This window comes from Budorcas taxicolor, chromosome 18 (assembly GCF_023091745.1).
Source record: "Budorcas taxicolor isolate Tak-1 chromosome 18, Takin1.1, whole genome shotgun sequence".
NCBI lineage: Eukaryota > Metazoa > Chordata > Mammalia > Artiodactyla > Bovidae > Budorcas > Budorcas taxicolor.
Genome location: NC_068927.1, coordinates 59,053,995 through 59,067,679, shown reverse-complemented (window position 1 = coordinate 59,067,679; position 13,685 = coordinate 59,053,995). Strand labels below are relative to the sequence as shown.

The window sequence follows — 13,685 nt, the reverse complement described above, 5'->3', positions numbered from 1 at the left end:
AAGTTTGGGACACCTCCCTCCCCCTCAAGACCTTTACCCCAGTTCCCGGCCACGCCCCCTTCCTGAAGCTCCTGTCCCTTCCCCTCCGGGTTCCGCCTCCCTCCTCAGGGGCCGCTCCCCATTGGCCCACGTCTGCTGGAGACTCTGCCTCCCGGCCTCCCGATTGGTCCTCTGTCGGGGCGGGGAGGCGGGCGCCGCAGCGGTTGGCGGCGCGTGGCGCAGGCGCAGAGGAGGGCAGAGGGGGCGGGGCGAGCGGTCAGGGAGGCAGAAGGTGAGTTCGGACCCGGCGGGTCGCCGTGGCGGGAAGATGGCGGAGCTGCGCGCGCTCGTGGCTGTCAAGAGAGTCATCGACTTCGCGGTGAAGGTGACCGCCCCCCCCTCCTCTCCCTCCTCCCTGAACCCTGCGGTCGTGTACTTCCGGGGTCACGAGCGCCCACCGTATGAGGGTCTTCTGGTACCTCCCGTGTCTGCCGCTCTCCCAAACGTCCGAGTCACATCTGAGGGCGGAGATCACCGAACGGAGAGGTTCTTAGGTTCCCGTCCTGGTTCATTTAAACCCAGCCCTTCTGGGGTCATGACTCCGTCCCCCTTCCGCCACTCCTATACTCAGTGTCTTGAGAACTGCGTGTGGGCCGAGTTACCGTCTCTGTTTCTTACCTCCTGGAAGAGCCGTGGCCTCTAACGCATGAAGAAACTGAGTCACAGAGAGGCCACTCGGCTGAGAAGGGGCTGAGCCGGGATTCTTAGCCAGGTCCCGCTGACTCCTCACCTCAATTAGTGCCTTTGAACACGAGCCAGGATTTCACTCACTCGGCTGCGCTGCACACTCAAAGGACTGTTGGGCACAGGCAATGTGCTATAATGGAAGTCCTCTGGGAACCCAGAAGCTATCCAGCCCCAGGGCGAGCGAGGAGGCTGTAGCTCGGAAGGAGAAAGGTTTGCTAAAGATGAAAGCCAATCTGACAAGCTGATGGAAATAGCTTACAGCCTCCACGAGATGGGGTAGAGGGCAGGGTCCCTGAGGACCGGGCTTGTCCCCGGGGAAGCTGGTCTGGACAGAGGTAAATCAGACAGACTCCCTCAGACAAAAGCCACTTTGTCTCAATAGTTGGCTTGAACCAGACTGAAGGCAGTGACTGTCCATCCATGTCTGTCCCCACCTCCCCACTCCCGTCAGTACACCTGAGTACACCTCTGTGTCCCCAGCATTGCCCAACACAGGGCCTGGAAGCCTGTCTGCGCATGAAAACTTCTGTGATTGTTGACAGCTCACATTAAGTGGGTCCTTGGTGTGCACTAGACAGGGAGATGAATTGGTTCAGTCCTTTCAATACCGTCTAGATATGAATCCCATTGGACAGGTGGGGACACTGAGGCCCATGGAGGTTCTGTTGGTTGTCGGATCACCTGGCAGGGCAGCAGCAGTCAGGATCTAAAGGTAGCCAGGGCCTCCTCTCATTTCTACCTGACAACCATTTGGCCTAATGACAGCTCTGGCACCATGTGACAGGGGAGTTGCCTCCAACATTTGGGGGGCAAGCTTATTTTGGGGTCCTGCGACCCAATTCTCCTGGTGTGCTCCCTCCTCTGACTGTCCTTTTGGGCTCCCATAGCCTCCCCCAGCGCTAGTCCTAGTCACTGGCCTGAGATACCTGTCTCATCCATCAGACAGGCTCACATTTGACTCAGCTCTAGGTCTCAGCTTGGGCTTCCCTGGTGGCTCAGAAGGTGAAGAATCTGTCTGCAGTGCTAGAGACCCGGGTTCGATCACTGAGTTGGGAAGATCCCCTGGAGAAGGGAATGGCTACCCACTGCAGTATTCTTGCCTGGAGAACTCCATGGACAGAGGAGCCTGGCAGGCTACAGTCCATGGGGTTGCAGAGTCGGACGCGACTGAGTGACTAATGTTTTCTTTGGTCCCAGCACAGGACCTGACACCAGGACATGGGGGCCTCTGGTGTTTGTGCCGAATGCCAAAGTGTAAATTCCTCATATGAATTTCTGTCCTTCCCACCCCGTTCCCCCCCCCCCCACCAAGTGTTGGCTCTGCCTGCCCCTCCCACAGTGCCCCAGGGTGTCTCCCTGGATGTGTTTGTTAATGTTCCTTGTTCAGAAAAAAAGTGATTTAAACAGTGCCAACTCCCTAATCACCCAGCCAAACCTGGAGCACCACCCCAGCTTCCTTCCTTCACCTCCGCAGTCTGTCAGTTCTCAGCCCGGTGCCTTCTGCTCTCTCCATCTCTCTGCCCTGCTCCCTCTTCTCCGGCGGTTCAGGCCTCCTCTTCTACCTGAACCCTCAGTGTCGTCTCCTCCCCAGTTCCCCAGTCTCTCCCCTCCAGTTCATCCCTTCCCAGCCTCGGAGTTGGAGGGGGCTTCGTACACCCAGGGCTGACCCTGTGCCCCCACCATCATCCCAGTTTTCCCAAGCTCCCGGAGGACAAAGTCCCAGTCCCTCAGCCTGGGGCTCAGGCCTCTCAGTGGTCCAGCCCTGGCTCCCTGGCCTTCCATCACCCCTCCTTGGTGCCTCCGCGGCTCCAAGCTGCTCAGACTTTCCCAACAGACCAGACTGCTGGTTGCCTTGTGCCTTTGCCCCTGCTGTGCCTTCTGCCTGGGTGCCTTTCCAGCTCCACCCTCCCACCTCTGCTTCTTATCCCTCCCTAGTCCTGCCTAATTCCCATCTCATCTATTGCAATAGGGCTAAGGGATTCTGTGGTGTCACAACCTCCCGGAAATCCCCCCTCCCCCACCGCCTCATCCCTTTAGGCTACTCTGATGTGTCCTTGGGCCCTCCCACAGCCCCTTGGGCTTGGTCTCAGCCCTTCCCACACTGGATTAATTAAGATCCTCTGTTTGCCCAGATGTCCACACCCCGCCCCCAGATTGGCAGCTTTTGGGGGGGGGGGGGCGTGTGCAAGGCCTGACGCAACTCTGTTTCCAGCATCGCCCTAGCCTCTGAGGCCTTCTGTGGTCACCTGCTCGGCCTCCCTGTGCCTCGGTTGCCCCATCTAGCAAGTGGGGATGGCAGTGGCAGTAACCAGCCTCCTGGGCTCTTTGGATGGTTAAACGAGTTAAGGCTTATAAAGCCCTTGGAAGCTTTGCCTGCCTGTTTCTGTTGAGGGTTAATTTGTTGCACCTTAAAGAGAAAGCCTGGATGCTTCACTGAATCATCTCCCTCAATTTATAAAAACATCTTTATTCAAAAAAAGACCATACAGAGTTTGCAGGCCAACCATTGTTTCCCGACTTAAGTAATTTAAGTAAGCAGTGTTTCTGAAGCCTGGAAACAACTCAAGCTTCAAAGGTCTTCCCTGGAGATGAGCTGGCACAGGTCCCCGCTACCAGAGAACTCACATCTATTTCTCCCTGGGAGTTGGGAGTCTGGGGCTGGGCGTCTTGCCAGGGCTGGAACAGGCTGGGGTGCTCCCTTGGCCCCCGCTGACTCCCCCCAGTGAGGCCTTGTACTGATTTGGGGGGCCACTTTCCTGTTTATAAAGGGGAGACTCCTATGTTGAATTTTTTTTTTTTTTAATGAAAGAAAGGGCTTTGGTGTTTTAGTTTCCATGCTGTTTAGTAAGTGACTGATCAGCGGACAGGTGCCCTTGTGAGCAGGCTGTCATTTAGTCATCCGACAAATACTTACAATGCATTCACCATGTGCCAGGCACTGTGCTAGGCCCAGGGGATATAGACATGACCAAAATGCACATAAATTCCTGTCTTCGTGGAGTTGACATTTTGCTGGAGAGAAGACAGGTCTGACATATGTCATGTGGCAGGGGGTTGGTCATTGTGACAGAAAGAGAAAGATGAGACAGGGAGAGTTGAGAGGGTTGCAGTTTGAGGAAGATGGCCAGGGAAGGCAGAAGGAGGTGAGGGATGGAGCCAACGGCATGTCTGGGGAAATCTTGTGTGATCCACCCAGTAGAGATTCTAGTAGGAAAAGAAGAACAAAATGTGGACTCAGTGCATGGTGTTTGCTCCATGGCTTTTTCTGTAAAGTTAATTGATTAAGTTCTAGAGTCTGTGCCCTATTGTTGGTGCCAAGATGACTTTTCCAAAACTGGGATAGGGTTGTTCTTTTTCTCTTTCTCCCCCTCCTCCTTTTAATGTTACCAGTCCCTGAGGCACAGGCAGACTGGGAGACCCCTTCCCAAATCCCACACTCCCATCTCAGTTCTGTCCTGTGAATGGGAGGAACAGCCACACCTCCGCCAGGCCCAGAGAAACCGGTGCAGGGAAATAGTAAGAGAGAGAATCCCAGTGTCCCCCACTGGGCCATGCTGTCACCCTGGATCTGCTCTGTTCAAGGAAAAGAGAGAGGGAGGTCCTGAGCCAGGTTATGTAGGCTCCCAAGCCAGGCTCCCCTGGGCATCTCTCTCTCAGGCTGGAGCCCAATTCAGTGTCCCCCTCTCTGCTAATGTACCCACTGGAAACCTGAGAGTCCACTCGACTCTTCCCTCTCACCACTCCCCTCCTCCACCCCGGCACTCCGTCAGTTTCACCTCCAAAGACCTCCAGTGCATCCAGTTCCCCATCAGCCCTGTCATGGCTGTCCAAAGCAGTCATTTCTGATTTCAGTGACCGATAGCCACCCAGTCCCCACTTCCGTTCTTGCCATTTTTCCAGTTTTCTCCACCAAGGATCCAGAATGACCTGGTGCAGACTTAAGTTAGATGCACTCACCTCTTTATGCTGTTCTTTGGATCAAGGCCCAGCCCCCTGGCGGGGCCTGCTGGGCCCTGGACAGTCATATTCCTTTCCTGTTGCTCCTGAAACTAGTTACCATAAACTTGTGTGACTCCCAACAACCCAGATTCCTTCTCTTCCAGTTCTGGAGGTCAGATGTCTGCAGTGAGTGGACTGGATTAAGTTCAAGGTGTCAGCAGGGCTGTGTGCCTTCCAGAGGCTCCTGGAGAGAATCTGTCTCTTGCCTTTGCCAGCTCCTAGAGGCCCCCTGCATCCCTTGGCTTGTGGCCCCTTTCTCTGTCTTCAGTCAGTAGCATAGCATTTTCAGTCTCTCTTGGACCCTGACACTCCCTCCCCTCCCTCTTTCACTTATAAGGAATGCTGTGACTCGTTTGGGCCCACCTGGTTCATACCAAGTAACCTCTCTCAGAATCCTGAACGTAAGCACTTTTGCATAAGTCCCTTTTACCACATAGGCTACAGTCACCATGCAGGCGACAGTCACAGGGTTAGGATGTGGGCATCTTGAGGATCATGCCGGTTCAGCCCTTGCCAGCCTCTGCAAGAGCACACTGCATTCCTCTGGCCACACCAGCTCCCTGGGACTCCTCAAACCCCAGGGCCTTTGCACGTGCTCCTCCCACCCCTGACACTTTCCCACACACTTTACCCCCTCAATGCCAGTTCCCCTTCAGGTTCAGCTCAACTGCCACTGACTGAGGGAATCCTCCCCTGATAGCCTCCAACATCAGCCTGGGCTGGGCCCCCCTCGTCCTATCTTACAGCTCCCTGACTCCTCCTCTAGGATTGTCAGGTGGTACAGAAGGAGACTAGAGTGCTTGGGGCCCAGGGCACTGCCGACTGACCACATGACTGTGGGACAGTTATTTCCATTCGGGGCCTTCCCTGGTGGCTCAGGATAAAGAATCCGCCTGCCAAGCAGGAGACACAGGTTCGATCCCTGGATCGGGAAGATTCCCTGGAGAAGGAAACAGCAACCTCCTCCAGTATTCTTGCCTGGAGAATCCCACGGACAAAGGAGCCTGGTGGGCTACAGGCCATAGGGTCGCAAAGAGTTGGACAAGACCGAAGCGATTTAGCAGGCACGCACGCGGTCCCCATCCAGCCTGGGTGGAGCTTGGTGTCTCAGCCCCTGCCTCCTCACCTGCTTCCCTCTGACCTTGCCCCTTCCCCTCCTGGCTGAGCAGATCCGGGTGAAGCCCGACAAGACGGGTGTGGTCACGGATGGCGTGAAGCATTCCATGAACCCCTTCTGTGAAATCGCAGTGGAGGAGGCCGTGCGGCTCAAGGAGAAGAAGCTAGTGAAGGAAATCATTGCCGTCAGCTGCGGGCCTGCCCAGTGCCAGGTGCTCTGGGCCTAGGGAGGGGCTGGGGCCCCACGTCCTGCGTCAGAGGGAGGAGGGGCCAGGGGCTGGACCCCTGGGTCTGAGAGAGGAGGGGCTGGGGGCCTGTGCTCCTGGGTCCCCTTCGGGCTAGAAGCCAAGTCAAGCCCCTTCTTTGCCTGGCAGGAGACAATCCGCACCGCTCTGGCCATGGGTGCAGACCGGGGCATCCACGTGGAGGTGCCTGCTGCAGAAGCGAATCACCTGGGTCCCCTGCAGGTGGCTCGGGTCCTGGCCAAGCTGGCAGAGAAGGAGAAGGTGGACCTGGTGCTGCTGGGAAAGCAGGTAGGTGGCAGAATCATGATTCAAACTGGCTGAAGCCAAAAAGCAAACTTACTAGTTCATGTGAGGAAGCTTCAGGCACAGCTTGATCTAGGTCCCACACGCTATAATCTGTAACTCTGTGTTAGCTTTACTCTCTGTAGCTCCAGGCTCACATCCCAGCAGCCTGAGAACCCCAGCAGAAAGGCAGGAACCTCTATTACAAGGAGTCCAGCAGAACTTTCAGAGCTGACTCTTCATTGGTCTAGCTGAAGTCACGTGCCCGTCCTTGAACTAATCACTGGGGTCGGAGATGAAGCGTTCCCACTGGCCCAGATGCCATCCGTGTGGTTGCTCTGTGTGACCAGAACGGGTGTGCCTAGAGTGACACCACTGGAATATTTAGAGAAGGGGCAAAGACATACCAGGGCCCCTCATGTGCTCCTCAAAAACTAACTGCCTCTCTCGGGGCCTGAGTGAGGGGAAGGGAGCATTGTGGACCAGGAGTCAGCAAATTGGTCCATGGCCACCACTGATTTTATAAATAAAGTTTTACTGAAATGCTACCACATGTGTTTATGTAGACACCTATTGTCTATGGCTGCTTGTGCTCTATAGGGGCAAAGCTGAGTGATCATAAGAGTGTTTATATTTTTTACCTGGCCTGTTATAGAAACGTCTGCCAGCCTCCTTTCTAGAACAAAAGCCCAAATGGTACCTGAGAAACCCCATCATTGTACAATCTTCTCTCTTCTCCACTCAGGCCATCGATGATGACTGTAACCAGACAGGGCAGATGACAGCCGGATTTCTGGACTGGCCACAGGTGAGGCCAGAGTGGGGACCATCTGCTGAAGGCCAGGCCTGGGGGCTCAGAACACAGCCACCTGATCTCTGCCCTTCTGGAGGGAGGCAGGTGTGAAGCTGGACGCCTGCTCCAGTGGGCAGAAGTGGGGTCGCATATGCAAGACTCCAGGCCTCCTCTGGGCCTTCACGTGCTCCTTCCCCGTCCTGCTGCTCCTCAGCCACACCCAGCTTAGCCCTACCCCAGGGCCTTTGCACCTGCTGTTCCCTCAGCCTGGAACGGGGTTCTCTCAGATCACCTCAAGGCTTTTGACTCACCTCCAGATTTCTCCTCAGGTTTCACCTCTTCCGAAAGGCCTACTTGCTCACAATCTATGAAATACGCCCCCTCTCCAACCCCATGAGCCCCATTCCTGCCTAACTGAAATGCAAATGACAGGAGTCATGTAAAATTTTCACGGCCACTTTCAAGAAGTAAAAAAGGCCAGATTTATTTCAAGGTTATTTTAGTTCACATATCAAAAATACTATTCTAACATGTCACAGAGAAAAAATATTGGGCTATTTTACATTCTTTTGGTTTTTGGTATGAGGTTTTTGAAATCCAGTGTGTATTTTATATTTACAGAGTATTTCAATTCAGATGCTCAGTTTCTATCAGAAATATTCAGATTCCTAAAACTCATTGTTGAAAAAGTAGATTCATATGCCCAAGTTGTTCCAAACAGGCTTAAATAACTATCAAATATCCTGCACATATATAGAGTGTACAATTAAGTGAACTTTGATACATGTTACACATACATTACACACCCGTGAAACCATCCCCACAGTTATGATAATGGATCTTGCTTATTGGTCTTAAAATTTAACGAAATAAAATGAAAAATTCCATCCACACCTCAGTGGAACTAACCACATTTCACGTGCTCAGCAGCCACCTGTGGCCAGTGGCCACTGTGTGTTTACTTGGTTACCAGTGGTCTTCACTGCAGGATAAATGCCCCCAAAGCCGGAACCTTATCAGTTATGTTCATGGTGTATCTCCAAGAGCAGGCTCATGGGACATTCCGGGTGAGACCTGAAAGATTTGTCCAGTGAATAAGTGACACAATAGAGAGAACAGATTGGTTAGACAGAGGGTGTAGGTCACATCTGGAAATGGTGATTCAGGACCGAAGGACCCAAGAGCCCTGGGCCACAGGGTGGGCACTATGTGAAGGAGGTGGGGCCCCAGAGGATGTTTTGAGGATCAAGGTACACTTGAGCTTCTGTTGTCAACAGGCCTCAAAGGAGCTCTTGGGGACAGAAAGATGGGTAAATGAGACCATGACACGAGCCTGAACCAGCCTGGACATGTTTTTGAGCCTCTCTCTCTGCCTCAGTTTTCCTCATCTGTAAAGTGGGATAATAGCACTTCCCTCATAGAGTTCTTAGGAGGATCTGATGACTTGATACATTTCAGTCACTTGGAACAGTGTCCCATACTCAACATGTGTTCGTTATCATTGAGAAAGGGAGATCCAGTGGGTAGGTTTAAGATATTAGGAACTATACCCTGAGTCCCATGAAAGACACCCTCCCCTGGATTTTTGAGATCCCTCTCTGTGACTTCCTTAGTTAACCTCCCCTGTGTCCCCCCACGCCGTCCTTCCCCAGGGCACATTCGCCTCCCAGGTGACACTGGAAGGGGACAAGATCAAAGTAGAGCGGGAGATTGATGGGGGCCTGGAGACTCTGCGCTTGAAGTTGCCTGCTGTGGTGACTGCTGACCTGCGGCTCAATGAGCCCCGCTATGCAACATTGCCCAATATCATGGTGAGTACTTAGCAGAGGGGCCACTGGGGGGCTGGGAAGGGGTGGGTGCTGCAGGCCCCATGCCTTACTGGTGGTCAGGTGGGAGGAGAGCAGACCCAGGGGACGTCTCCAAAGGAAGGGGCCACCTGGTGAGTCTGGCTGACAGAGGGTTCAGTTCAGTTCAGTTCAGTTCAGTCGCTCAGTTGTGTCCGACTCTGCAACCCCATAAATTGCAGCACGCCAGGCCTCCCTGTCCATCACCAACTCCCAGAGTTCACTCAAACTCAAGTCCATCGAGTCGGTGATGCCATCCAGTCATGTCATCCTCTGTCGTCCCCTTCTCCTCCTGCCCCCAATCCCTCCCAGCATCAGAGTCTTTTCCAATGAGTCAGCTCTTCGCATGAGGTGGCCAAAGTACTGGAGTTTCAGCTTTAGCATCTTTCCTTCCAAAGAACACCCAGGACTGATCTCCTTTAGGATGGACTGGTTGGATCTCCTTGCAGTCCAAGGGACTCTCAAGAGTCTTTTCCCACACCACAGTTCAAAAGCATCAATTTTTTGGTGCTCAGCTTTCTTCACAGTCCAACTCTCACATCCAAACATGACTACTGGAAAAACCATAGCCTTGACTAGATGGGCCTTTGTTGGCAAAGTAATGTCTCTGCAATCTTGATTCCAGCTTGTGCTTCTTCCAGCCCAGCGTTTCTCATGATGTACTCTGCATATAAGTTAAATAAGCAAGGTGACAATATACAGCCTTGACGTACTCCTTTTCCTATTTGGAACCAGTCTGTTGGTCCATGTCCAGTTCTAACTGTTGCTTCATGACCTGTATACAGGTTTCTCAAGAGGCTAGTCAGGTGGTCTGGTATTCCCATCTCTTTCAGAATTTTCCACAGTTTTTTGTGATCCACACAAAGGCTTTGGCATAGTCAATAAAGCAGAAATAGATGTTTTTCTGGAACTCTCTCGGGGAAGGCAATGGCACCCCACTCCAGTACTCTTGCCTGGAAAATCCCATGGACGGAGGAGGCTGGTACGCTGCAGTCCATGGGCTTGCGAAGAGTCGGACACGACTGAGCGACTTCACTTTCACTTTTCACTTTCATGCATTGGAGAAGGAAATGGCAACCCACTCCAGTGTTCTTGCCTGGAGAATCCCAGGGACGGGGGAGCCTGGTGGGCTGCCGTCTCTGGGGTCGCACAGAATCGGACACGACTGAAGCGACTTAGCAGCAGCAGCAGCAGCAGTAGCAGCTGGAACTCTCTTGCTTTTTCAATGATCCAGCGGGTGTTGGCAATTTGATCTCTGGTTCCTCTGCCTTTTCTTAATCCAGCTTGAACATCTAGAAGTTCACGGTTCATGTATTGCTGAAGCCTGGCTTGGAGAATTTTGAGCATTACTTTACTAGCGTGTGACATGAGTGCAATTGTGTGGTAGTTTGTGCATTCTTTGGCATTGCCTTTCTTTTGGATTGGAATGAAAACTGACCTTTTCCAGTCCTGTGGCCACTGCTGAGTTTTGCAAATTTGCTGGCATATTGAGTGCAGCACTTTCACAGCATCATCTTTCAGGATTTGAAACAGCTCAACTGGAATTCCATCACCTCCACTAGCTTTGTTTGTAGTGATGCTTTCTAAGGCCCACTTGACTTCACATTCCAGGATGTCTGGCTCTAGATTAGTGATCACATCATCATGATTATCCAGGTCGTGAAGATCTTTTTTGTACAGTTCTTCTGTGTATTCTTGCCACCTCTTCTTAATATCTTCTGTTTCTGTTAGGTCCATACCATTTTGTCCTTTATCGAGCCCATCTTTGCATGAAATGTTCCCTTAGTATCTCTAATTTTCTTGAAGAGATCTCTAGTCTTTCCCATTCTGTTGTTTTCCTCTATTTGTTTGCCTTGATCACTGAGGAAGGCTTTCTTATCTCTTCTTGCTATTCTTTGAAACTCTGAATTCAGATGCTTATATCTTTCCATTTCTCCTTTGTTTTTCGCTTCTCTTCTTTTCACAGCTATTTGTAAGGCCTCCTCAGACAGCCATTTTCTTTTTTGCATTTCTTTCCATGGGGATGGTCTTGATCCCTGTCTCCTGTACAATGTCATGAACCTCAATCCATAGTTCATCAGGCACTCTATCTATCAGATCTAGGCCCTTAAATCTATTTCCCACTTCCACTGTATAATCATAAGGAATTTGATTTAGGTCATACCTGAATGGTCTAGTGGTTTTCCCTACTTTCTTCAATTGAAGCCTGAATTTGGCAATAAGGAGTTCATGATCTGAGCCACAGTCAGCTCCTGGTCTTGTTTTTGCTGACTGTATAGAGCTTCTCCATCTTTGGTTGCAAAGAATATAATCAGTCTGATTTCGCTGTTGACCGTCTGGTGATGTCCATGTGTAGAGTCTTCTCTTGTGTTGTTGGAAGAGGGTGTTTGCTATGACCAGTGCGTTTTCTTGGCAGAACTCTATTAGTCTTTGCCCTACTTCATTCTGCATTCCAAGGCCAAATTTGCCTGTTACTCCAGGTGTTTCTTGACTTCCTACTTTTGCGTTCCAGTCCCCTATAATGAAAAGGACATCTTTTTTGGGTGTTAGTTCTTAAAGGTCTTGTAGGTCTTCATAGAACCATTCAACTTCAGCTTCTTCAGTGTTACTGGTTGGGGCATAGACTTGGATAACTGTGATACTGAATGGTTTGCCTTGGAGATGAACAGAGATCATTCTGTCGTTTTTGAGATTGCATCCAAGTACTGCATTTTGGACTCTTTTGTTGACCATGATGGCTACTCCATTTCTTCTAAGGGATTCCTGCCCTTAGACAGAGGGTTCACTGAATCATTTCTGCCAATAGTGAGAGTTCCAGGAGAGGGTGCTGTTTTGGTGAATGGAGCAGGTTTTTGGTCACCTCAGCCAGCAGAAAGGCTTCACTGGCCAATAGGAAGGTTTACCCGTCATTCCAACATATAGGAAAAGTTGATTGTGTAATCTTAGCCAGTTAAATCATCTTGGTTCATCAAGGAGGGTTCCGCTGGTAATCGTTACCAACAGGAAAGAATCATTTAGGCCATCTAGGCCTAACTAGGAAAAGTTCATGGGGTCTCTTGGCAAACATGGTGAAATCACTGTTCATCTAGATTCTAGCATGTGGAGAACATTGTGGGCCATCTCAGCCAATAGGGTGCGTTCAGTGAACCATCTCAGCCAATAGGGAGAGTTCATTGTGTTTTCCCAGCCAAACAGTTCTCCTGTTTGTCATTTACCCAACAAGGAAGGTTCATTGACTCATCATAGCCAATAGGTGAGTTCAGTGAGTTATCTCAGCCAATAGGAAGGTATCAGTGTGTCATCCCAGCCAGTAGAGAGTGTTTCGTAGGTCATTTCATTTAACAGGGAGGGTTCACTGAGTCATCCCAACGAGGGGAGTACAATTGGTCATCTTGGCCAAAGGTCCATTGAGTTATTATTGCCAGAGGATGACTTTTCCCACCCTTTGCAGCCAGTGAAGGACTTCCCATGGTGGTTAACTAAAGGGGGGCTTCCACAATAGGAGGGCTCCCCAGGGCACCCCAGCCAGCAGGAGTTGTCCACACCAAGTGTGGCCCTGTAAGAGGTCACATGTGCCCTGGCCAGTGGGCAGATCCAGAGGGTTCAGCCGATGGGAGTGGTTCTGCAGGTGTGGCACACATGCAAAGGGGCTGCAAGAGGGTGGGCAGGGGTCAGGGCAGCCCTGTGAAATTGTGGCCTCCTGAGTGCAGAAAGCCAAGAAGAAGAAGCTCGAGGTGATTAAGGCAGGGGACCTGGGCGTGGACCTGACCTCCAAGCTCTCCGTGATTAGCGTGGAAGACCCGCCCCAGCGCACGGCTGGTGTCAAGGTGGAGACCACAGAGGACCTGGTGGCCAAACTGAAGGAGATTGGGCGCATCTGAGCCCCTTCCCTGAAACCCAGCAATAAAACCATGACTCTTCCGACGTCTGTCTCCATTAACTCATTCCCCGGGAATCCCTTCTTTGATTCATTCAATGAACATTTATTCACGTCTCCCATGTGCCAGGTCCTGTGCTGGGCAACACTGGGGACCCAAGTGAGTTTTGTCAAGTCCCTGCCTTTGAGGAGCTTCCGTGTTGAAGGAGGGACAGACATGGGTGCCTGGCCTTTGCTGAGACTTGGGTCACCAGAGGGAATGATGCCGGAAGCTCTGGTCCTGGTTGGGCAGACAGGCAAGCAACTGACAATCCAAACCTAGGGTGGGGATGAAGAGCTGAGCTCTGGAGTCAGAGATGGTGATTTTAGAGCCTCACTCTCATACTTACCAGTTGTGAGATCTTGAGTGAGTTACTTCCTGTCTCTGATGTTCAGTTTCCTCATTTGGACAATCAAAACAGGAAGAGCTTGGTACAGTGGTTAAGGGCCTGGTTAACCCAGGTTCAGCTCCCAGCCTGTCCAGTCCCTGGCTCTGGGAGGACCTTTGGCAGACTCCTATTCTCTGAGCCTGGGCTTCTTCCTCCATCAAGTGGAGTCAGTAATGATACCTGTTTTCTGCTTGTTTGTTATGGTATAAGGTGCGTGCCAAGTCGCTTCAGTATTGTCTGACTCTTTGCAACACCATGGACTGTAGCCTGCCAGTCTCTTCTGTCCATGGGATTTCCCAGGCAAGAATACTAGAGTAGGTTGCCATGACCTCCTCCAGGGGATCTCGAACCAGGGATTGAACCCGTCTCCTGCAT

At 51.6% G+C, this 13,685-nt stretch overlaps 1 protein-coding gene across 1 annotated transcript; it reads left to right on the top strand.

Annotated features, from left to right (window-relative positions):
- Positions 1-240: 240 nt before the first annotated feature.
- Positions 241-12,929, top strand: ETFB (electron transfer flavoprotein subunit beta). The gene is made up of 6 exons (XM_052656146.1): positions 241-364; positions 5,895-6,053; positions 6,216-6,374; positions 7,114-7,176; positions 8,814-8,972; positions 12,716-12,929. Exons 1-6 carry the CDS (start codon positions 308-310, stop codon positions 12,884-12,886), a joined length of 768 nt encoding a protein of 255 aa, XP_052512106.1. The 5' UTR covers positions 241-307; the 3' UTR covers positions 12,887-12,929.
- The last annotated feature ends 756 nt before the right edge of the window (positions 12,930-13,685 follow it).

Bases quoted from the DNA above. Each gene is read 5' to 3' on its own strand.
- ETFB (XM_052656146.1), top strand. From the start codon at position 308: ATGGCGGAGCTGCGCGCGCTCGTGGCTGTCAAGAGAGTCATCGACTTC. The intron at 6,054-6,215 runs GTGCTCTGGGCC...TTTGCCTGGCAG, and splicing joins GCGGGCCTGCCCAGTGCCAG to GAGACAATCCGCACCGCTCT. The intron at 6,375-7,113 runs GTAGGTGGCAGA...TTCTCCACTCAG, and splicing joins TGGTGCTGCTGGGAAAGCAG to GCCATCGATGATGACTGTAA.